Here is a 25,512-nt window from a genome sequence, read left to right as displayed (position 1 = left end):
ATATGCCTGAGAAAAGTGGGGCTACAGGGGGAGGAGGAATGGATATTAGGGCTGCAGCTTATCAATGTCCACCATATTTATATGGCCTGTAAATTCTTACCAGACATGCATTTTTATATGTAACACACACACATTCATACATGTATGCACGTACATATTCTATATACACATTATATATGTGATGTATAAGTAGGTTTACAGTAGTTTTTAAGGTAAATAATGTAATAATAAATAATAATGCAAGAATTAGCTGTTTCACATATTCAGAACTGTAAACCTACTTTTGTCGACCCTATATTTGGTGGTAGGAATTGATAACAGATTCCTAAAGGGAAAATAATGACTCTTTTTTTCATTTGATTTCAGTTAATAATGGGACTTGGTACCCAGGGGGCAGAGAAGAAGAGTGCAGCATCTATTGCCTGTTTCTTGGCCGCTAATGGTGCTGACCTTAGCATTCGAAATAAGAAGGGTCAATCACCACTTGATCTCTGTCCTGATCCAAGTCTCTGCAAAGCACTGGCAAAATGTCATAAAGAAAAAGTCAGGTTTGTATTATATATTATCATAAAACTTAATATTTTATACATAAGGTATCATGTAGTTTCATTACAGACTACTTGAAGAAAATGCCTTTGTCTTTGCTCTTCCTCTGTCTTTTTTCCTTTATTTTTTTTATTAAATTTATTGGGTGACATTGGTTAAGAAAATTATGTAGGTTTCAGGTGTACAATTCTATAATACATCATGCTATTCCTCTATCTTTGTGTTGGCCCTTTCTTAAAAAATTTCCTATAGAGAGCATGTCTCTTATTTCATCTGGTATTCTCTACATTATTAACCTTTTTCACTAGGATGTCGAGTGTGACTCGACACGGTTAGCATCGGTAGCAGCTCTTTTTATACTCTTTGAATGTATCAATAATTTGAAATATAAAAAAATCCAAATAAATAATTGTATGAAAAGAAACTCCAGTTTTTTATTCTACTGCCGCGCTTTGTAAAATCTGGGGTATTTAAAAAATTAAATCCCGAGTAGAATAAAGGAATTGAGAAAAAAGCAAGCGAGTGCAAAGGGTTAAATATAATACTTTATGAATAATAAGTTCTAAGAAACTTTTCTAAGCCAGTCTGATCTTCCAGCACTCCTGTATGTTCGAGAAACTTGTCTATAAGAGAAGTTCTCACTAGGGAAATTGCTGTGATTAACGTTATGTGTATTTAAAATTTTAATAGACTCTTCTAAAGAAATGCAGTTTACTTGCTAACAGAATATATCTCACACAAACTCTAATAATCTAGCACCCTGCACAGTGCCTGATAGGCACTCAGTAAGTATCATTGAAGAATTGAAAAATTAAACAAATGAAGAACCACTTCCTGATGGAGTTGTTTTCTAAAAATGATAATTTCACACTTGCCTTCTTTTCTAAAAGTAAAATGTGTTGGTGATTTTAATTATCTATGATACAACTAAATTTCTTATTGAAATTATAGGACATCCCCTGAGGGCTCCCGGACTGTGAGAGGGGGCAGGCTGGGCTGAGGGACTTAGAAGAGAATTTTTCTGTGATCTTGGGTTATAAAATTATTGGCCAAAAGCATGATCCATTAAAAATAATAAATTTGACTTCATCAAAAATAAGCCTGTCTCCTTTTCCAAAGACATTTAGGAGGTTGAAGGGATAATTATATATTAGGAGAAAATACCTGACTTTTTTTTTTTTTTAAATAAATCTTTATTGTTCAGATTATTACAATTGTTTCTCCTTTTTTCCCCCCATATCTCCCCATCACCCGGTTCCCTCCCCCCCGTTGTCCTTATCCATAGGTGTATGATTTTTGTCCAGTCTCTTCCCAAACCCCCCACACAGACACCCCTTTCCCCCTGAGAATTATCAATTCACTCCCATTCTATGCCTCTGATTCTATTATGTTCACCAGTTTATTCTATTCCTCAGATTTTTATTTTTTTTTTATTTTATTTTATTTTTTTTTTAAATTTCTTTATTGATTAAGGTGTCACATATTTGTCCTTATCCCCCCATTCCCATCCCACCCCTCTCCCCACGCATGCCCCAATCCCCTGTTGAACTTAACCGTTGGATAGGCTTATATGCATCAGATTTTTAATTCACTTGATTTTTAGAATCACTTGTTGATAGATGTTTGTTGTTCATAATTTTTATCTTTACTTTTTTCTTCTTTTTCCTCTTTTTAAAGAATACCTTTCAGCATTTCATATAATACTGGTTTGGTGGTGATGAACTCCTTTAGCTTTTTCTTATCTGTGAAGCTCTTTATCTGCCCTTCAATTCTAAATGATAGCTTTGCTGGGTAGAGTAGTCTTGGTTGTAGGTTCTTGCTATTCATCACTTTGAATATTTCTTGCCATTCCCGTCTGGCCTGCATAGTTTCTGTTGAGAAATCAGCTGACAGTCGTATGGGTGCTCCCTTGTAGGTAATTAACTGTTTTTCTCTTGCTGCTTGTAAGATTCTCTCTTTGTCTTTTGCCCTTGGCATTTTAATTATGATGTGTCTTGGTGTGGTCCTCTTTGGATTCCTCTTGTTTGGGGTTCTGTGCGCTTCCTGAACTTGTAAGTCCATTTCTTTCACCAGGTGGGGGAAGTTTTCTGTCATTATTTCTTCAAATAGGTTTTCAGTATCTTGCTCTCTCTCTTCTGGCACCCCAAAAATTCGGATATTGGTACGCTTAAAGCCATCCTGGAGGCTCCTTATGCTATCCTCACACTTTTGGATTCTTCTTTCTTTCCGCCTCTCTGGTTGGGTGTTTTTTTCTTCCTCATATTCCAGCTCTTTGGTTTGACTCTTCGGGTGCGGTGGTCTACTCTGTATATTCTTTATTTCAGACAGTGTATGCATAATTTCTGACTGGTCCTTTTCCATTTTTTTAGTATTCTCATTTAGGTCCTTGAAGGTCTCTTCAAGTTCCTCAGCGGTTTTTAGAAGATTCTTGAGTAACCTTATAACTATGGTTCTGAACACTGTGTCATACATTAGTTTGCTTTCATCTATCTCTCCTACTTGTGACATACTCCGATGTCTCCACATTTTGGCTGCCTCCCTGTGTTGATGGAGTGGCTTTGTGTGGTCGGTGACCTATAGGGGCCGGTAGCTCAGCTTCCCCAATCACCCTAGGTGGTCGCTCTTGGTACTCCCCTTTGTGGGCTGAGTGGAAAGTCTTGGTGTAGTTAAAAGCCCTGATTGCTGTTGGTACACTGGGAGGAATTGACCTCCAGGCCAATTGGCTGTGAGGGCCTGCTGTCTATATAACGGAAGAATTGCTGTGCTAGAGACACAGTAGGGCTTTGGTGCTCACTGAGTCTGCCTCTTGAATGTGTCCCTTATGAGTGTGGTTGAAATCTGGTGTCGTCCACACCGACAGAAAAGTCACTCTCACTCTCCGACCGGCCGAGAGTCCCTCTCGTAGGCGTCTGGGTCCCCCGCGTGTCCCCAGAAACTGGAGTTCAGAGTGGTTGGGATTGTTGGTATCACTGGCGGGAGTTGATCTCCAAGCCAGTTGGCTGTGAGGATCAGCAGTGTCTCCGCTGGGAGAGCTTCTGTGCTCAGCTTGGATGGGGCGGAGTCTCAGGGTGGCGCAGACAAGCTTTGGTTTCCCGTCTGCTCCGCCCTAAGAGGGGCGGGTTCTCTGTGCCCGAATTAATGGCTGCGCGCCTCTGAGAGAAGGCAGCTTTCGAGCCTCTCCCGCTGCCTAACAGACCAGTTTCTCCCCAGCTGGGGTTTTGTTTTTCTCCCGAATGAGAAATCCAGTCACTGGGAGGGCTGTGCTCAGCTTGGATGGGGCGGAGTCTCAGGGTGGCGCAGACAAACTTGGTTTCCGTCCGCCCCGCCCTAAGAGGGCCGGTTCCTCCATGCCCGAATTAATGGCTGCTCGCCTCTGAGATAAGGCCGCTCTCAAGCCTCGTCCGCTGCCAAACAGCCCAGTTTCTCCCCGACCGCAGCTGGACCTCAGTGCAGTCGGGCGGCCCTGCTTTTCTCCCAAACGCGAAAGCTAGCCACGCAGTGTCTGCTGCCCTCCCTCTCCCGGCGCCGTGAGCAAGCCTGCCGCGTATTCAGCCGCCCGCCCTTTCCGCGCTCACAGATCTCCGCACCTCCACAGCTCCTGAGGCTCAGCGTCCCCCTCTCTGTTTTTCTCTAGTTGTAGGATTTCCACTCTGCCAGCTCTCTGGTGGTTCTGGACAGTGTGCGCTCTGTTTTCCAGTTGTAGTTTCAAAATTGTTGTGGTAGGCAACAGTTAGGTGTTTACCTTATGCCGCCATCTTGGTTTCTCCCCCTGACTTTTTTTTATAATATAAAAAGTACTTTTATTCATAATATATAAAGCTTTATTACACAAAGTTTTTATTCATAATATATAAATAAATAACTCTCAATATCAAATATGAGAAGAAATAAAACTAAAACTACAAAAATTTGATCAAGCACTTCACATACACACAAAACTCATAGCAAATTAGTACATGCAAAGATGTTCATAAGTCATGAGAAAATAACACATTACAACTAAAATCACTAATAAATACCTTTTTAATGAATAAAGTAAAAAAGACTGAGCACAGTGAATGTTGGAGTGTTTGTGTGGGAACTGAAACTCATGAACTGCTGGTGGGTATGTAAAATGACAAATTTATTTTGAAAAATATTTCAATTGTCTCTTAACCTTTTGCACTCGGATGTCGAGTGTGACTCGACACGGTTAGCATTAGAATAAAGGAATCGAGAAAAAAGCAAGCGAGTGCAAAGGGTTAAATAGCAAATCCTACACCGACCATCCAAGATAAATGAAAGTATATGGTCACATTTAGGTACTTGAATGTGAATATTCATAACAGCTATATTTGTAATAACTCAAAACTGGAAAAAATTAAATATCCATCAGCAGTGGAAAGGACAAATAATTAATGGTGTGCTCATATAGTAGAGTACTACTCAGCCATAAAAAGGAATAAACTATTAATGCATATATCTTCATGGATGAATTAAAAGAATAATTATGCTGAGTAAAAAAGTGAAATAAAAAACTATACCTATTTTATGGTTTTACTTATATGAAATTCTAAATACAAACTAACCTATAATGACAGATATCTATCCTAATAATAAAAGGCTAATATGTAAATGGTCGTCACACTGTGACGCCATAATGACCGATCAGCAGGGACCTGAGGCTGCGTGGTGCTGGGCTGGGGTGGGGGACCTGAGGCCGTGCCCCCCTCCCAGCAGGGCTTGACGGGGGAACTTGAGGCTGTGCCCCTTGCCCTGGCGCCAGGCCAGGTGACCTGAGGCCGTGCCCTGCCCCCCCACCCAACGGGGCTTGATGGGGGACCTGAGGCCGCGCCCCCTGCCCAGCGGGGCTTGATGGGGGTGGGACCAGCCAGGTCTAGGTCTTGCCTAATGTGGGTAGGGCCGGCCAGGTCTCGGTCTGGTGTGATTTCAAGGCATGTGTGGGTGGGCGGGGACTTGACTCTGGGTCTCTTGGCGCGACCCAGACTCTGACAGGAGGGAGATTTTCACATACATTTTACTAATTTTCTTTAATCTCTGACACTTCTATTATAGAGAAAGGGCAAATAGCAATATTAAAATATTAAAGTATTTCCAGGCCACTAGTATATACCGTATTTTCCGGTGTATAAGACGACTGGGCATATAAGATTTTCCTGGGTTAAAAAGTCGTCTTATATGCCGGAAAATATGGTAGTCCAATATATCTAATCCATTATATCTAATCCCATCAATATAGTCCAATATACCGTATTTTCCAGCGTATAAAATGACTTTTTAACCCAGGAAAATCTTATACGCCCAGTCGTCTTATACGCCGGAAAGTACGGTATATATAAAAGCCTAATATGCAAATTGTTCCCTCGGGAGTTTGACCGGGAGACTGGGAGTTCGATTACTTGCTATGATGTGTGCTGACCATCAGTGGGTGGCGTCAAATGAAGGAAGGCTGTGTCTAGCAGCCGGGGAAGGAAGGCCCTGGCCAGCCCTGATCTCCACCAGGCCTAGGGACCCTACCCGTGCACAAATTTCATGCACTGGGCCTCTAGTATATAGATACAAGGCACTATAATTACTGTAGTAATATGTTTAAGACTGAGCTCTAAGATGAAACTGCTTTGTATATGTATGTGTGTCTGTGTGTTTCTGTGTGTGTGTGCACGCTGTTGTGCAGATGCATTTCATGAGTTTCTGAAGACTGTAGTTCGTCATATATATGTATTTCTGTGTCTTGTATCTTTATATGTATAGCTGCATTGTCTTCCTATAATAATAGAATTTTTGCTCCCTAAGGATACAATTAAAGAAATGTCAGAACAGCAGCTGCAGTGACATATTTTCCAAGTGCCCTTGTCAGTTGTGAACTTTATAGATGCTTCACTTCTTCCTGTCTATAGTTAGGATAACTAACATGGACTCTAGTTATATGTGTTTTTTATTCCTATACCTTTCTCAGCTGGTTCTACATAAGCAAAACAAGTTCTGAGTGAAACAAAACAAGTTCTGTGTTTACGCAAAATTTTTAACTGGTATTTTTTATTTCTTTATTAGAAGATTTGGATCCACCCCTTTCCAATGTGTGAGAACTTGTTCAATTTGTATTTCAAATGGTAGTACAAATAGGTGAAGATGCAGAGATGTATATAAATGGAATATATAGTATACAGTGTTTTATATTCAGATGCTTAATTTTTTTTAACAACTGGAGCTATTTTTATATATACTAATGATGCTCTAGATGTTTTTAAAAACATTTTAACTATTGAATTTGTAATATAAATATTCTGATACACTTGATTTGAAATATTTTCTTTTATTAGTGGTCAAGTGGGTTCTCGAAGTCCTTCTATGATTAGTAATGATTCTGAAACCTTAGAGGAGTGTATGGTGTGCTCAGATATGAAGAGAGATACTCTTTTTGGCCCATGTGGACATATTGCTACCTGTTCTTTATGTTCTCCACGAGTCAAGAAATGCCTCATCTGTAAAGAACAAGTTCAATCTAGGACAAAGGTAATATGTTTTTAATATGGTATTTTATAATTTTATGAAGATCTTTGAAACTACAATTAATGATAAATAAAGTTATAAGATGCCTTGTGTCTGTTTAATTTTGTTCTGTTCTAAATATAGGAATGTATAATTATATATTTATTGAGACCACTTACGAGATTCCTTCTTTATATGTAAACTATAGTCATTAAAAATAATCTACTATTTTGCTTTCAGAGCATCTTATAACCTAAAGATATATTTGATTCCAGTTTGTTTTGTAGTTACTTATAAATTGCTCCCTTTCTGAGTACATTAACTGTTTTGTATTTATCTTTGTAAAGACTATAAATTTTTTTTTGTAGACTGTCACATATTCTGGATTTGTTTGATTGATTGATCATGGCATTAGTTTGTTTTTCTCTAGCCTCTGTATTTCCTGTAAACTGGAAGGTAGGTCTAATGGCTTGATTAGGATCTGCTTAAACATTTTTTGCAAGAAAATGTCACAGATGATGCTGCTCGTTTTGTATCATTTCCTATAAGGAGGCAAATAAAGTTTGATCATCCTGTAATTAGTGATGGCCAAATTCTGTATCCACTCAGAACTTTTCATCTTGTCAGACTCCTTTTTCTTTTTGAGAGGTATTATTCTTTTCTGGGTTACTGGTTTCATTCTTTTCCCAGGTAAACTCGGTGCTTTATCATCACTGTGCCGACTTACTCATTTTGGTTTACTGAAATAAATGATTTTCTTTTTTAGATTTTCCGTGTGTGTGTGTGTGTGTGTGTGTGTGTGTGTGTGTGTGTGTGTGTGTGTAAAGTGAGATTTAAGTTTCTTACAAATGATTCCTCTCAAGGTAAGGAGCTTAAACCAAACATGTTGGTTTTCTTTGGTTTCATTTATGAAGTTTATATTCTTTTTTTTCCATTCTGGTTTTTTGTTCTTTTCATTTTTCTCTTGATGCTTTCTAATCTATTCATTAATCTTTATTAATTAATTAGAAAGGAGCTGGCACTAATTCTCCTAATGAATTATCAGGCAGTAACTTAAAAATGTTACCTTACCAGTGCTTCTCACATTTTCATATGGAACCTTCTAAGACTGGATTTTGTTGTTGTTGTTATGATCCAAATGCCTATATCTTTGGTAAAATTTTGGCATAGGAAAAACTATGAGGAAGTTATTTTTGGATAGGAGATACTGGAGTGTGTGTGTAGCTGCTTTATCTATTGGTAAAGGTTAGGAGGATGAACTAATAGCACTGATTGTATGCTGGGCACTGTATTGGCATTTTATATGTCAACTTTTATATGTATTGGCACATTATCTGTCAACTTTGGTTAACATATAAATATGGATTATTCTACTTGGCACTGATAACTTACTTTAGTTAGCTGCTTACAAAGTAACAGTTTGGGAAAGAATCTGAAAGAATAAAAACCCAAGCCATTCTCTTGTTTTTAGATTTGTCTGTGTATTCTGCTTTTGGGCTTGAGACTTTATGTTATATTAAGCCTTATTCCAACAAACCTTTATTGACTTGTTTTGTAGTCAAGATATAGATGTATGTGATAATTTCCTGCTAAAAATTTATAATCCCTTGGCAAACTGTGACTTAGGTTAAGAGCTGCTCTGCCATATAGGATGTTGTACGTGCTTTAAGACATGGACTAGTATAGTGAGTTCAGAGCCCCAGCTTGTCAAAAGCAGAGTCTCGGATATGGAATAGCCCTGTTGTCTTATTTATAGTTGTAGTATTTATAGTTGGAAAAACTGATGCTCCTGGAAGTACACAAACAGTGGGATGATAATGCAGTTCTCTTGATTCTTAAGTTCTTTCCCCTGTGTTAAGATACACAGACAAAATGAAAAACAGCATCTACTAGGGAGGATTGATAGAACAGGGAGGTTGAGTGGAAGGAATATGCTGTCATTTTTTTAGATTAGTTCTGAATTCTAAGAATTAGTAATCTTTCAATTTGTTTTTAAACTATGAAATTTTCAAATGTGTAGAAAAGTACAAATACTAACATACCCACCAAATAGATTTGCCAGATTGGTTGCAGAGCCTTTGAAGATAAAGAAATAGTGACCCCAAGTGGTTAAAAGATATAGACATCTTCAATGAAGATAAATTATAAAACTAGTAATTGGAGGAAGGAAGAATAAATAAGCTTAGTTTCTTTAGCAATTAAATACAGATTTTAAAATTATGAATTATTGCCCTAGCTGGTTTGGCTCAGTGGATAGAGTGTCAGCCTGCAGACTAAAGGGTCCCAGATTTGATTCCTGTCAAGGGCATGTACCTCAGTTGCAGGCTCCTCCCTGGCCGGGGTCCTGGCCAGGGTCGTGCAGGAAGCAACCAAACGCTGTGTTTTTCTCACATTGATATTTCTCTCTGTCTTTCCCTCTCTTCCACTGTCTCTAAAAATCAATGGAAAAAAATCCTTGGGTGAGGATTAACAAAAAAAATTATGAATTTTTATTAACCATTCTTATCAAATTAGTGAAAATAAATTTTTAAAAACTCCTTTCTAGGAAAGTGGGAAATGGGCACTCTCTTTTTTTTTCAAATATATTTTATTTATTTCAGAGAGGAAGGGAGAGGGAGAGAGATAGAAGCATCAATGATGAGAGAGAATCATTAATCAGCTGCCTCTTGCATACCCCCTACTGGGGATTGAGCCCGTAACCCGGGCATGTGCTCTGACTGGGAATTGACCTCCTGTTTCATAGGTCAGCGCTCAACTATTGAGCCACACTGGCCAGGCTGGTTACTCTCTTAACTGCTGGAGGTTGAATAAATGCTTCACGTTTTTGAGAGACCATCCTCACATTATATATACACAAATCTTCATAATAAGCATATTAATATACTAATTCCATTCCTGGGAATATAACCTGAGGAAAAATTCCAGAAGAGGAAAAAAGTTATGGTTATAAAGTGTTTTTTTGTTTTGTTTTGTTTTTAATAACAGGGGATTAGGTAAATAAATTTGCTAGATTATTTTAAAGTCTTTATAAACAATTCAGATACCTAGAGAGTTGCATTAGGAACCATTTAAAAAAAACCAGCACATCATTATATACAGAGAGAGGTGAAGAGAATTCTCATGAATTCGGCCCGGATTCTATATTAGACATTGAACTAAACATGTTACACATAACATTTAATTTGCTCTTTTTTTTTACATTGTCACATTTTAATCTTTCATCAGTACTTAGCACAGTAGTTCTTAAAACATTATAGGAAAAAATGCTCCTTATATACAAAGGTTAGATCAATTAGAGTTTCACCTCCCTGCCATCATTGCTCTTAACACTTTTGTCTATGTCTCCAATTGCTAACATTTGGGATTTTTATCTCTTCTTTCACCCAGATTGTTCCTGCTTTTCTGTTTAGTTTACTAGCCAGCCAAATAGATGGCTGACTGACATCTTTGAAACTTAGCCAAGGTCCAGCCCTAGCCAGTCTCCTTTATGAGAGAGGAAAACCTTTTTTTGGAGTTATTAAAATTAGTATACTTACCTCAGGCTATGGCAGTGATGGTGAACCTATGACACGCGTGTCAGCACTGACACGTGTAGCCATTTCTGATGACATGCGGCCGCTGAGGCGGCCGCATGCCGAGGATGAAACATTTGCTGCTCCTGAGGATGAAACATTTGCGATATAATGTTTTTTCCTCAAAGTGACACACTACCCAAGTTATGCTCAGTTTTTTGGCGAAGTTTGACACACCAAGCTCAAAAGGTTGCCCATCACTGGGCTATGGGCTCCTTAGCCACCCATGTCCAGGTTTTCCTATTTTTGCTCCCTACCCCACAATTGGAGGTGTACTGCTTAGTGTTTTTAATCAGTTGGGGGCTATATGGCTATACTGAAGGGAACCATTCCTTTCACTGTAATCAGACCTTAAATAGGACTGAAGCCTGGATATATAATCCTAGAGATGGAAAAAATACCCTCGTCTTAGTACGATGAGCTGTAGAAGCCTGAAATTTGCTTCTTTCAACTGTTTGGAATCAGTAGTCAAGTCAGAAACTTAGCAAATGTGCTAGATATTTACACCATTCATTCCTCACTTTTTATTAGTTACCAAGTCTTCTTAAATGTTCTCAAAACTCTTTCTACTCTACCCTATTGCTATATCATAGTTCAGTTATGCCCTCACTGTCTCAGGGTATACTTGAATAAGGGTCACCTGACTCCTCTCCCTATCTTCTAATTTACTCTTTACTACCCTGTAAAGGATTGTTCTTTAGCATTCAGATTTTTAAAAGGCAGCAGCTCAACAATGTTAAGCAATTTGTTAGTACTGGCTCTGGAATTTGAATCCAGGAATAGAAATACAATTTCTTACTGCTTTCCCCTGTTACTACAACTGTATAAGTTCTCTGCACATACAGGGTATAAGTTGGAAAGTCCAGAGAGAGCGAGCATGCATGCAGTGTTTGGTTGTTTAGGTGAAGTTATAGGTGAGTTGTAATATTAAATGAAAAAGATGTGGATAAATTGAATGTGTGTCATAAGGGAGAAGAAAAGGTGAGTGGGGGTAAAAAGCCAGAGCCAAAGTTAAGAAATAGTTATACATTCAAAACTCAGATTAACTGATGAAGAGGAGGTAAAATTGAGAGACATTATGGATAGATTGTGGGAGACTTTAGAAGTCAGAGAGAAAGAATAGCACAAAACTTTTGGCTCCAGCCAGTGTTGGAGAATTGACCAAGTCCTGGGTATGTTAGGTAGCATTTCTCAGATATAGGTAAACAGAAAAATCCCCTTGGGTTTTAGCAGTCTGGCTAAATTTTTATTAGTATTGGAAATCTATTTTAATATTAGTCATTTGTTCTTTTAATTTTTCTCCCAAAAGTAGTTTTTGAAAAAAAGAAAATTGAAGTCTAGTCTGGTCTTCCTAACTTCAGAGGAAATTGAGTTTTTTATATCATTCTTTAGGACAGGTAGGAAGAATAAAGTGGAGATAGAACCTGTTATGCAGGGAAAATGAGTAACCAAGAGAGTAGAGGACAGAGAAGTATGTATTAAATTTCTCATGCCCAGAGTGTTTCCTTACAGAGGAAATACATTTGTATACAAAAGAAACTTAGAGTTTTATCTGTAGATGCTCACCCTTCTGCTGTGTAACCTCGTTTTTGTAGATTGAAGAATGTGTGGTATGCTCAGACAAGAAAGCAGCTGTTCTTTTTCAACCGTGTGGACACATGTGTGCTTGTGAGAGTAAGTAGCTTATACAAAACTTCTTCAGCCTATAAAAATAGAAAATGAAACACATTTTTTGATAACTTATGAACAACAAAGTTGGTGGGCCTCTAGTACCTTCTGTTTCTTTCTTTCAACCAGAATGCCACCTATTTTCCTCCTTGCTCCCTCCCGAGCCTTAAAGAAGACTAACTATGTGGGTTCCACTACGTCAAATTTTGATTTTATTTTTTTAGCACAAAATGATCGCTTCTCACACACAATAGAAACTTATTTCTAAAAATGAATGTTGAAACATTTTGTCTAGCCCTTTCTCACATATAAAATTAGCACATCTTCATTTGTCTTCACCTTAATATTGCTTTTCTTGCATAATTTCCCCAATACTGAACCACCCACAGCAATATTTGGGGTTATAATTTCTGGCCTTCTTAGCCATTCTTAATTTAACCTCTATGTCAAGAGAACTTATAAAAATCTTTTCTTCATGAGGATAATATTAAAGTTTAAGAGATGTTTTAAACTTTGCCTTTATATATCCCCTTTGTTCTTTTCAAGTTCATACTCTTTTTCAGTATTAATATTATCTCCCCTTTGCTTTTTACATTTGTCAATGAAGGATTTTAAACACATTTAATAAATTATACCTTATTTAAATGGGCCCAAGGTGAAAGCATGGTAACTCCTATTATAAAATAGTTCACTCAATAGGTATTGATTTTTAATATATCTAACATAATATACAAATTGCATGGTAGATAAATCTCAGTAACCTAGATTTGCTTTAGCCTTTTTCATTCTGATACGCAGTTCATCAACTAAGGAAAGGATTACGTTTTTCTACTGTAGCATTCTGCTACAAGTAATTGTTTCTGTTTACCAAAGACTGGTATAATGCCCATGATCAGTGGTCAGAGTGCATGTAGAAAGATAATTCTGTTTACAAGAGCTCAAGCTATTTAAGTTTTCATAGGGCAGAAGTTAGCAAATTTTTTTCTGCAAAAGGTTAAATGATAAATATTTTTGATTTGTGGGCTATGTAATTTCTCTTTTCAACTACCCAACTCTGTCATTTTATTGCCAAAGCAGCCATAGACTATGTTAATGAATGGGTGGACTATTTTCCATTAAAACTTTATTTACAGCCCTGACTGGTTTGGCTCAGTGGAAAGAGCGTCGGCCTGCGGACTGCGGACTGAAGGGTCCCAGGTTTGATTCTGGTCAAGGGCATGTACCTTGGTTGCCAGCACATCCCCAGTAGGGGGTGTGCAGGAGGTGCAGGAGGCAGCTGATCGATGTTTCTCTCTCATTGATGTTTCTAACTCGCTATCCCTCTCCCTTCCTCTCTGTAAAAAAAATCAATAAAATATATTTAAAAAACACCTTTATTTACAAAAATAGTCTACTGGTTGGGTTTGACCTGCAGGATGTGTTTTATAAGAATGAGCAGAGAAAGGCAACCCTCTTCTTATTCATGTTCTCTTTTTGTAAGAAGTGTCCTGTTGTTATTTTCCAGACTGTGCTAACCTGATGAAAAAGTGTGTGCAGTGTCGGGCAGTGGTTGAACGAAGAGTGCCTTTTATTATGTGTTGTGGAGGTAAAAGTTCAGAAGATGCTACTGATGATATCTGTAAGTGGATTTCTTACGCATTATCTATCTTGTTGGGACTTCCCTAAACATATCTTCTCATGTATAGAACACTGTGGTCTTGTAAAACGTAAGGTATATGACTCAAATTTACAGAGGAACAGGTAGGGTTTTGCTCTTGTTACATTACTAGAAACCTGAAAATTTTCTAGCTTGTGATATGATTATAGAACTTTAAACATTCGTCTTTTAAGACACCTTCATCTGTAATATAAAGATTATTATTGTATGCTTGCTTAAAGAAAATTTGCTATTTTAAAGATGAAGTTTAGTATATCTTGGGGGATCATCATATTACAAATTATTTTTTTAGTTTACTAAAGTATTAACCCCATTTCTATATCTAGCAGGTTTACCTAGAGTATTTGAGTATTTTATGGAATAATAATAATTTGGACAGAGTAACTGTAGATAAACTGAAGTATATTCTAGTGAACAAGTGGAAAGATGAAAATTGAAAAGTAAATTATTTACCTTTAACCTTTTCAATAGTATAGCTATGTAAAAATGTTTTTCATCTTTGCATTACTATAAGCTGAATGGTATCTTTGATTTCTTTGGTCTGTGTACAGATGAGGAAAACATTAGTGTAACTACTTCTGCCGAGGGCTTTTGTCTTTATCACCAGTAGAGCAGAATATAATCCCAGGAATAGATTAACTAGAGTAAAAAACCAAGAATCTAGAGAGCAGGAAAAGTGAAATAAAAATTTCCCTCCTTTTAGTAGGCCATTGATCATGGCCTTTCTTTCATGGAGTTCCTCATTTCAGATCACTAACAATAAGTAGAGTTGGGAATAAAGGAAAGGTGGCTTGCTGCCAGAATTGTCTAAAATAATTGCTTGTCTGCTTGGGTTTTGTCTTCTTGGGTTCATACAGTGCAGGAACAGGGAAAGTAAGTATAAAATGTACTTGTGAACTTGTCAAAGGAAGCAAGTAGAGCCTTGGAAAACCCGAAAGTCTGGGTTAGCTGTGTTAAATAAAATCTGAAATTAATGTGTAAACCTATTTCTTTTTGAAGATTATAAGTGAGGGAGTATAACATGAATATCACTACTGTATCTGTTGTCCACATGTAAAAAGGATTCTAATAATAATCTTGTGTTTTTAATAAAACAGTAATAATTTTAGAAATGAAAAATCATTACTGTGTCAAAACAGTCATAACATTAGATTTTTTTATCTCTGTTATAGCAAGTGGAAATATCCCAGTGTTACAAAAGGACAAAGATAATACGAATGTCAACGCAGATGTGCAGAAGTTGCAGCAGCAGTTGCAGGACATTAAGGAGCAGGTAATAAGGCTTTCTGCATGGTAAAAATGATTCTGAGAGTGGCATTTCATATTTTTCTATAAAACTAGTAGTGTTTCCTATAATAGGCATGGTTCATATTAATGTATCACTTGTAGTATTTGAATATTTGCAGCAGGTAAAATCTGATTGAAAGATTTCCAAAATAGGAAACACACAAATGACCATAAACATGAAAAAATGCTAAACCACATTATTAATAAAGAAATGAAAATTAAAACCACTATGAGGTACCTTTTGCCACCTCTCAGACTGTGGGAAAAACTTAAGTGTTAAAAACTGTCAGTGTGTTTAGGCAGAATATGTAGCAGCCATAACTCACAATGCTGGCAGGAATGTCAGTTATTAAAAACATGGAGAAATTTGTTATTTATCTAATAAAACTAAACAAAACATGTTTGGGGATGCAAACTTGGAAAGATAATCATTCAGATGGTGTTTAAAATCACGGGAAGTGGTTTTCTTGCCTGGGATGTCTGAGAGGAGGCATAAAAGAAGTTTCTAGAAGACTGATACTCCACTTCTTGATTTAACTATCAATTACATTCATTTTATGAGTTTGTGAACTTGCATTAAACTGTTCACTTATGCCCGGCCGGCATGTCTCAGTGGTTGAGCATTGACCTATGAACCAGGAAGTCACGGTTCGATTCCCGGTCATGGCACATGCCCAGGTTGTGGGTTTGGTCCCTGGTGTGGGGTGTGTAGGAGGCAGTCAATCAATGATTCTCTCTCATCATTGATGTTTCTATCTTTCTCTCCCTCTCCTTTCCTCTCTGAAATCAATAAAAATATAATTAAAAAACAAACAAAAAACTGTACACTTAGGAGTTGTGCACATTTATGTATAGATGGTATACTTCCAAAATACACACACACACCCATCATAATGAGAAGCAAGGGAAAGATAAAGGTAAAATTCAGAATAGTTATCTGAGGAGTAGATGGAAAGGATTGGGGAAGATGTGTGGAAGGGCTTAAAAATAAAAGGTAGTGTTTCATGTTTTAAACTGCATGGTGGTCATATTGTTCTTTATATTTTACTAGAGGCCCGATGCACAAAACTCATGCAAGAGTAGGCCTTCGCAGCCCTGGCTGCCTCTGCCCTTGCAGCCCGGCTTCGTCCGGAAGGTAGTCTGGAAGGACAGTCATTCTGCTGTTCAGCCATTGGGTCGATTTGCATATTATGCTTTTATTATTATAGATACATACAAACAGAAATGCTGTTATATCTACTCAGTATTTAATAAAAGCAACAATAAAATAAGAAAAGAATAGCTAAAACTTGTAGGCATAGGTAAGAAAGTTTTTTTCCTCCCCAACCTTGCTATTTGACCCAGCAATTACATCCGATTTAATTCAAAGGATTGAGCTGTTATTTCTTTAGACCCATGGTCGGCAAACTGCGGCTCGCGAGCCACATGCGGCTCTTTGGCCCCTTGAGTGTGGCTCTTCCACAAAATACCACGGCCTGGGCGAGTCTATTTTGAAGAAGTGGCGTTAGAAGAAGTTTACGTTTAAAAAATTTGGCTCTCAAAATAAATTTCAATCGTTGTACTGTTGATATTTGGCTCTGTTGACTAATGAGTTTGCCGACCACTGCTTTAGACAATTACATCAGTGTTGCCATGGAGTTGTTAGAGTTAGCACTTGTCTTTTCTATCTGAATTTGTAAGAATATAACATAGTTAATAGATAGTAACCCAGGATAACTAATGACCCTTGTCTTGTTATAACTAATTTAGAATTAACTGTAATATTTATTAGGAATTAAAACACCCATCTGAAAAGATGAAAACTCTATGATTGGGCCAGTTTTTCTTCTGAAATCCAGCACCTAGTAATACTTGTTATATGATAACAAGTAAAGATAAATATAGATTTATAAGTTCTGAATGTAGGAATATTAAAGTCGGAACATATTTAGCTCATTCTAGTATAAAATAAAATGATTTAAAATTTTTGAAGCTCCTTAGAATCTCAGTTCTTTTTCCTTAGACACTTAAAACTGATTTTTGAATACACCTTCTGGGAAAAGCATTTTATCTCTTAATTGTGAATTAAAATTGTTTTTATAATAAATAATGACACCCTATATGGATCCTAAAAGAATAACTCAGCTCTACCTTTATCCAAAGTTTACCATTCAAAGAAGTTTCTTCTTCCTTTTTTTTTTTTTTTTTAAATATATTTTATTGATTTTTTACAGAGAGGAAGGGAGAGGGAGAGAGAGTTAGAACATCGACGATAGAGAAACATCCATCAGCTGCTTCCTGCACACCCCCTACTGGGGATGTGCTCGCAACCAAGGTACATGCCCTTGACTGGAATCGAACCTGGGACCCTTCAGTCCGCAGGCCGATGCTCTATCCACTGAGCCAAACCGGCTAGGGCAGTTTCTTCTTCCTTAAATTATCTTCATTACCATGTTTCATCATTAAAGTATCTTAACACTTAAGACACAATTTATTTTCTGAGGAATGATGGGATTTTTTTTTCAGGGCCCCTTCAGTGTTACCAAGAGAAAGCATCTGAATTACTCTCTCCTCTTTTATTTTAAATCTTCACTAGCAGCCATATGGAGATTGGGCATATAGAAAAAGGTTGACTGGCCACAAATTCTCCTGCTGGGCATTCAATAAAAAAAAAAAAAATTGAAATTAAAAAAAGTTCTAAGCAATGAAAGATTATTTGACTAAAACAATAAAAGGAAATGATGTTACAGAGTTGTCACGTGCTACACTTTCAAAATATAAAATGTCTGAGCATTATTTTATTTATTATCTCCCATCCAGACAATGTGCCCAGTGTGTTTGGATCGTCTAAAGAATATGATTTTCCTCTGTGGCCATGGAACGTGCCAACTCTGTGGAGACCGAATGAGTGAATGTCCAATCTGTCGCAAGGCTATTGAACGAAGGATTCTTTTGTATTAACAAGAAACCCAGTGTGTTTTGTTAGCTAAGGTATTTGGTCATGAGATCTTAGTAAGCCTTTAAACTAGTTGGAGGTTCTAATGAATTAATTTTGAATATTATAGTTTCTTTACTAGAGTATAATTAAACTGTAAATGTACTAGAACAAAATAACTCTACAAAACAGTGTTTGAAGTCATGTGTGTTTTTTTGTTTGGTTTTATGTTTTTATTTAATTTGAAACATCAAATTCATGTACTTAATAGATAATTTATTATTGGCTGAGGGGAAAATCTATGAAGGAGGAAAAATCCTTTAAAGATCTTCTGTTATAAATTTGTTAGACCTCAGAAAATACATTTTGTTATAACCTGCTATCCTTCAGTTTATTATAATTTGATACAGTGAGTTGACACAGGTACTCAGAAAAGTTATGCATCAAACGAAAGGGGCAAGTCAAATTATTCTGTCACATATAGGGAATATTAAAGAGAGAATTCTTTTTAAGTAACATAAAGTTATCCAAATGATTGTTTCTGAATTCTTAGAGTAAATGGAAGCATAGAATGAGAGAATAATGGCTTTGCATTTAGCTTATTTTCTAAATTTAAAGGGAAAAGGAAACTTGAATCAGTTGCCAGTGTCAAAATGACAGGTAGACATGAAAAGGAAAAATTATAGTGGGGAACTGAAGGGAGGAAAATTATTCAGTCAGAGAGTATCTATTAACTGCTGTTAATGATTGCCTTTCTTGTAATTATACACTGTTCTGTTCAGTCAGCCTTTAAAAAAAATGCCTGTGAAAAGTATTCCTCAGTTTTCCTTGTGGTTACTTATCCAGGTTTGATCTGTCCAGTGAAACAATAATACCCTGATTGGTCTCTGAAGGTTCGATTCAGCCTTTCTCATATACTCAACAGCAATACCCTAGTGATCTGAGAAGGATAATGCATTGCCCAAAGGCAGCAGTCCTTTCTTCTCCGTGTCTGTTAATTCTGACAGTGATACTGATTCTAGGCCTTGGCTTCCATTCTCTCTCAGATAGTGAGGCTTCCTATAAAGAAAATAGTCTCTCTTTATACCTACAGACAAGGAAATTATTTAAACTGCCAACAATACCCAAGACATAGTAAATAACCTAAAAATAAATACTTACTTTACAAAGAGTAACTAGGACATTTACAGAAATATGTCCGATTACCCGTAAATTTTTTTAACTTAAACTTTGACTTTAGAGCATCTAATCATTTTCTCTCCTTTGAATGAGTAATCTTACTAGGATGTGTATACACATGAATAAGAGTTTTGGGGTTCATTGCTGCTAGGTTATTAAGATACCAGCTGTTTACAATAGTGTCTACTAAATACTCTGTGTAAGCTTACTCCTAAGTGTAGTTATCTTGTTGGTAGTTTTCCCCCTCTGAATCTGATTCTTAAGTCATTTTTTTTTTCTGCTACAACAACTAATTTTGAAAGTATAAAGTCTCTAGCCCTCATAGCATCATGTTTCTGACTACTTAATGGCTTCTGCCATTGCAAATGCTGGAGAAAACATTGGTGAGCTTTGCTTGCTGATTTTATAGTCTTGGTAATTCCATATCTGTGTTTAGCTGAGTAACATCATTCAGAATAAAATTTTTATAAATTTACATTTGAAAATTTATTTGACTCTACTCAGTTATCTAATAAAGGGCCACTGAGGCTATTTTCAAGCCATATTTTGAAGTTATAAAATGATAAAACATCTGACTGATGATGTTCCCCTAAAGAGACAAACTATGCTCTTTTGGATTTGAAGACCGTGTAAGTCAGGATTTTCCTTTTCTTCCATGCCCTGGGCCACCCATCTCTTTCCTAATAGATCTGCTGGTAAGAGGGAACACCTGGCTGACTCATGCATAGTTTGGCCAACCAGAGGATTTTATGATCTAGAGCTCTACTTAAATCCTTTTTATTTGTCTCCTGAGCTGCAGTGCTAAAACTTATATTTCTAAAAGGCAATTTCATCTTCCAGATTTGTTTATTCCCACCATATTAAAAATATAATAACATAAACTATTACAAAAGGGAGTCACTATAATTATAGTGCTATGCACTTGTGATTTTCTGTATTTGTACCACTTTGAAATTTACTTAACAAATAGAAAATGTTTCTCTATTCACATTTTCAACCACCTGAAAAATTATTTTAAATTTATTTGGGGATCGTGAGAGAGAATAGGAACTTACGTGACTTTCCTCTAACTGTGAAACTGCTACCTCTTATTATATATGTTGCTTAGCAGTACTTTCCCAGTTAGGTGTGTTTCCTTCTCATTATCATCTCTTCATCTTATGCCTCAAAGAGCTTTTACTTTTCCTGGAATCATTTAAAAAAACAAAACTAATATGCACTCATTAAAAAATATATTGGCTTCAGGGGCTAGATATAGAACATTGAAAAAAATGGTCAGCTCCTTAGCACATACAGAATTTATCATGCAGTCATATATTTGAAGTAATCTATCGACAAAGAGGGATCCAAAGGTATTGATAGCATTTCCTAATGTTTTATAAGAGTTATCAAGTAGTATTTGGATTTTCTCTACCCCCTCACTGCTACCACATTTTCTCTTTTATTCTTCTAAGATTGTCAGCTTTGATACCCAAAACATACAACTTACCATATGGTGGTGCTATTCCAATTGTTTTCTTCACATAATTTAACATTGTTACTGCTTATACTATACTATATACATACTTAATTTTGTTGGGAGCAAGATAGTTTTTCAAGAAAAGATCATTTTGTGTTAGTATATGAATATTATATTAGACAAGTGTTTAGTTTAGCTGGCTAAATTATGCTTGGTTATTAATTTTAAACATTGCAAATTGACCAGCTAGCTACTGAGGTATAAAATTAATTGATAATGTTGAAAATAATTCTTAAATTTATATATTTGATGGCTTTAGCCTGTAAGACTATTCTAGCATATTGAAATGCATGTTGGTTAAAATTTATCCAATTCAAATTTCAAAGCTTGCTTCATTTTTACATGATAGAAATACACTCTCTAGTCTGTGTTGCCCAATTGCCGTTTTTGTTTATTATCAAGTTTGAACCCTTTTGGACTAGGAATTAGTTAAATTTATGAACTAAGAGACTTAGTGATGGGGTAGGATGGGGAAAATATTAGGGTTTTGCCAAAGTAAAAAATAAATGTCAAGTGTTTGAATTAGAGGGAAAAGGGGATCATGTAGATTTTATTAAAGCAGTAAGTGGAGAGAGTGCATTTAATTGAATAATAGAAAGGGCCTTTCAACCAGTTTCCAGTGTAGTTTAATTGACAATTGCTTTGGAAATTTCAGGCTTTGATACAGCTTGCTTAAAAAAAATATCCAAAAGGAAAAGCACTGACCTTCTCGGAATGTCTAAAGTATTTCATAGTAATAATTTGTGTAAAAATTGAACTTTGGAATAGAAGTTTTTGCATTTCTTTATTATGATAAGACAACATGAAATTTACCATCTTAACCATTTTCTAGTGTACAGTTCACTGGTGTTAAGTAAATTCAGATTATTGTGAAACAATCACATCTTGAAAAAGTGACACTCTTTACCCATTAAACAACAAACTCCTCCTTCTCCTCCCCCAACTGGAGTAGAATTTGGATTAAATATAAAAAGAAATGCCTGAATTATCGTAATTGTTAGTGTTTGCAAGATCTAAAGTCCTGGTAAACATCAAGTGTCTAAAATTTGGGGGATGACAGGACTTCTTCCCCCACTCATACAGTTATCATCGGTCATAATTGAGTAGGTTTTAAAAGTCTGTTAATTGGAAGGGTTTGTGAATTCATTTTGAACCAGAGGAAAGAAACACATTTTAAACATTAGAATTAGTTAAGCTTTGAACTTGTACTAAATTGGGAAGGTAAAAGATTTTCACAATTATGTGTGCCTTGTTGAAAAATGTAAGTTGTCTTTAAGTCTACATGTAATTGTTTCAAATTTTTTTCCTCTCAAAAAGCAATTTTATTTGCTTGACTATTATGATAGGAATGCTTACTGATATTACTTAGTAGTCATATATAGTCTTGGAACTTTAACATTTATATAAAACTATAATAGTATTAGTAATTACAGTTGTACTTCTTTAAAACATTAAATTTGAGGAAAAACTATTCAGTGCTGTCTCATGTGTACATTGCTTTGCTACAGTGAGGGGGACTCCTTTAGATTGAACTTCAGTTTACTGATAAATGGTTAACAGTGGGTGAAATGAGCATTAAAATATGAACTAGATAGTGGAGATGATGAGTTAAAATTGTTAAGTTGCTACATTAGCATTTTCTACCTCCTTTTCTGTCAGAGTATTTTTTCCAGCATTTGTTCATATTTGTGACTAAGGAGGAGATGGAAACCCGAGGTTAAAATTGAAATTTTTAGTTGAGGATTTAAGGAGCAGGTACAGGAAAGGTGACTTGCTACGTCAATTTGGTACTTAAATCCATAACAACAAGTTGAATTGACACTTATAAAATGTGTAAGAAAGACAATATTGCCGATAGCTTACTTTTCCTTACAGTCTATTTGATTTTGTTTCATAAACATGACTTCTTTCCTCCAAAAAGCAAAACTGGTCTTGTAATTTTCTATAAAGTAAATAATGTGCCATTTTGGCCGAAATCTGTAATTTCAGGAAGCTATTGAAAGTTCTGACTCAGGGCTTTTTAACAGTTGAAGCAATTGGTAATTATATTTTGGAAAATTCATCTATACAATTCTTTAGTGCCTTGAAAGAATTATTAACTTGGCAACACTACTAAAAATCTATAGAAGGCATAGTGTGCGTGTATTATCCTACACATGTTTATAAGTTGTATTGCTTAAGCTTGTGTAATAGCGATACTGTATTGTGCTAGGTTTGGGTAATTCTTTAAAGGAAGTCTTCTAGATTTGCACTTGATAGTTTTTCGTGTTTTTTTTAACTGATTGTTTATGGCCACTACACTGTTACCAGAAGGGTAATTCTATGTTAAGTCATTATGCAAAGCCATGTATAATTAGCCTCTGGGAAGAGGAGATAGGGCTCAGTTTGCCATTTTAATATGAAATGAGGATCTGTTTGGTAAACACAGATGGTCTTCCTCTCAAATGAAAAAGAAACCTTTTGTTCAAGTGATTTCAGTTTAAAGAAATTTTTGGGGGTGGGAGTGGAAATCAGGAATTGCTTGTCATTATGCTAGTCTTACTGCTAGTCTTGCTTAGGTTGAATCCACAAAATTACTTTTAAGTTCAGTATGCTTGTATCATCCTAAATACTGTATATTCAGTTATAGAAAGCAATTGAATTGACTCAGTAGAGTTTTGCTTTGTATTTTTTTCAGTGGTTTTTAGCTTTCACTTGATTAAATTTAAAGTCTTGTTTGTGAATATAGTTTTTGTATGGCAAATGATTCTTGCTTATTAGCTTTTTTTTTTTAAAAAGGTGTTTAGCAAGAGCTAAGCTTTTAAAAATAAATGCAAACATTTATCATTAATAAAACCTATGATGTAATATCATTATGGAATGCTTTCCTCTGATCTTTTGAACCTGTTCTTTATAGACATACACATGAATTTTGATAAGGCATTTGAAAACAAATCTCAATATATCAACTCTTTTATTATAAGGAAATAAATTTCTATGTCTTTCAGAAACAAGGACACACATCTCCAACTCAATAAGATACAGTGTCCACATCTAGAAGGCTCTCATTACAGTTGTTTACATATAAGGTACCTCTATCTAAAGGGCCAAAGAAGTTTTTCGTATTTTAACACCTTGAACTCTTTCAGGATTAAGATATATTGTGAAAGTAGTCTGAATAGGATCATTTAATAGAAAATAAGTCAATTAGTTAGGAAAACTCAGCTTTTTCTATAAAAAGTTTGTTCCTCTTCACAATTCAGATATAGATTTCATTTTCAAGAGTAGCCAAGTAAATTTTGTGACTAAATTAGTAATTGAGTGGTTTGAGGATTATTTTATTTCTCAACGTTAATAGAAGCACTTGTGAAGTTATTGAGAGGTTGTCTAGTTTGAGTTCAAAAGATTGAGCATGTGTCTCTCAGACGTTTAAGAGGAAAGCTGTCTGAAACAATCTTTTTGAATTGTTTATTTGAAAAAACATGTATTTCAACTTCAAAATTGTGAATTTATTTTTGGATAACCTCTAACTGTATTTTTGTTTTTCTGTTGCTGTATAATTAGATATTTTGTGGCAATATTTTATTAAATGAAACTGTATAGGTTTTAAAAATAAAGCCATTGTAGAAAATTCGACTTATATATATATTTTTTATCATTGACAGTTATTCATAACTTGCTTGTTAGTCTTATAGTGTGGAACTTCCTAAATTTACTGACAATGAAAACTTTTAAATGGTGTATTACAGACCAGTGTAGGCATTTATGAGATAGAATAAGTGCATTGGTGAAAGTAGAACACCAGAAATGATCTCAGATACGTTCATTGCTAAAGAATGATCATTCGGCTAATAGTTTTTCCCTTTATTTTATTTTTTATTGAACTTATTGGGGTGACATTGGTTCCTAAATTTATCTAGGTTTCAGGTGTACAATTCTGTAATACTAGTTTTTCCATTTATAACAAAACTAGTTGATAAACTCTTTTTTACTAGTATATTGGTAAGGACAAAAAAAAATACACCTGTAAGTATAAGACAAGAACAGGACAGAGACCATCAATGGCTAAGACGATGAATATCAATGAGACTGTTAGGCCATGCTGCCTGTGCACTAATGCTGTCTAATCCAGAGATTTTCAACCGGTGCCGTATGCAATTCCTGACTAGTCAGGGCACTGACCTCTTTTCCCTAGATTGTCAAATAAAAAAATGACAACAACCAGCACAACAATAGCCATCCAGTGTGAATGAGTCAAAATTATACCTAGTTTTTTGGTCAGATTGGCAACAAATATACTTTCTGGTGTGGAGCAGAATTTTAGTAATTTGTGCCATGAGATGAAAAAGGTTAAAAGTCGCCGCTATAATCAAATGTCATACTTTAGGTGCGCTTTTATACTAGACCAAGTCCTTGCTTTCTCAGATGTGGCAGCTTTCTGAAAGGCCAATTTTCAAGTCAATATAAATATTCATTATTTCTCATATACTTAAGAATATTACCCTCCTTTCCTCTCTCTTCCCATTACATAAAATTTGGAAAAAGCTCCTGAAGGCGAAGTTAACTTCGATTTAATAGGAAAACAGAATCAAATCAGAGAGCCTTTGATTACTGACCATGGGCAAACCACACTGAAGAAAGAGTGATGTTTGAAAAGATTATATGCTCTTAATATGTATGTTTTAGTACAAGAGTATCCTAT

General features: G+C 35.8%; 1 protein-coding gene across 2 annotated transcripts in view; it reads left to right on the top strand.

Annotated features, from left to right (window-relative positions):
• MIB1 (MIB E3 ubiquitin protein ligase 1) overlaps positions 1 to 24,443 on the top strand; it is a 116,817-nt gene extending 92,374 nt beyond the window's left edge. The window contains exons 16-22 of one of the 2 annotated variants that reach the window (XM_054724200.1): positions 367 to 548; positions 6,867 to 7,059; positions 12,203 to 12,281; positions 13,780 to 13,893; positions 15,105 to 15,205; positions 18,019 to 18,189; positions 23,819 to 24,443. In XM_054724200.1, coding sequence (XP_054580175.1) covers positions 367 to 548; positions 6,867 to 7,059; positions 12,203 to 12,281; positions 13,780 to 13,893; positions 15,105 to 15,205; positions 18,019 to 18,159 — 810 coding nt within the window. In that variant the 3' untranslated portion in view covers positions 18,160 to 18,189; positions 23,819 to 24,443. Of the gene's footprint in view, positions 1 to 366; positions 549 to 6,866; positions 7,060 to 12,202; positions 12,282 to 13,779; positions 13,894 to 15,104; positions 15,206 to 18,018 lie in introns of both variants that reach the window. The other variant, XM_008160247.3, reaches the window with a different exon arrangement.
• The last annotated feature ends 1,069 nt before the right edge of the window (positions 24,444 to 25,512 follow it).

Source organism: Eptesicus fuscus, chromosome 12 (genome assembly GCF_027574615.1).
Source record: "Eptesicus fuscus isolate TK198812 chromosome 12, DD_ASM_mEF_20220401, whole genome shotgun sequence".
Taxonomy (NCBI): Eukaryota; Metazoa; Chordata; class Mammalia; order Chiroptera; family Vespertilionidae; genus Eptesicus; species Eptesicus fuscus.
The sequence above is the reverse complement of the archived record's forward strand: the minus strand, read 5'-3'. Positions and strand labels throughout refer to the sequence as shown.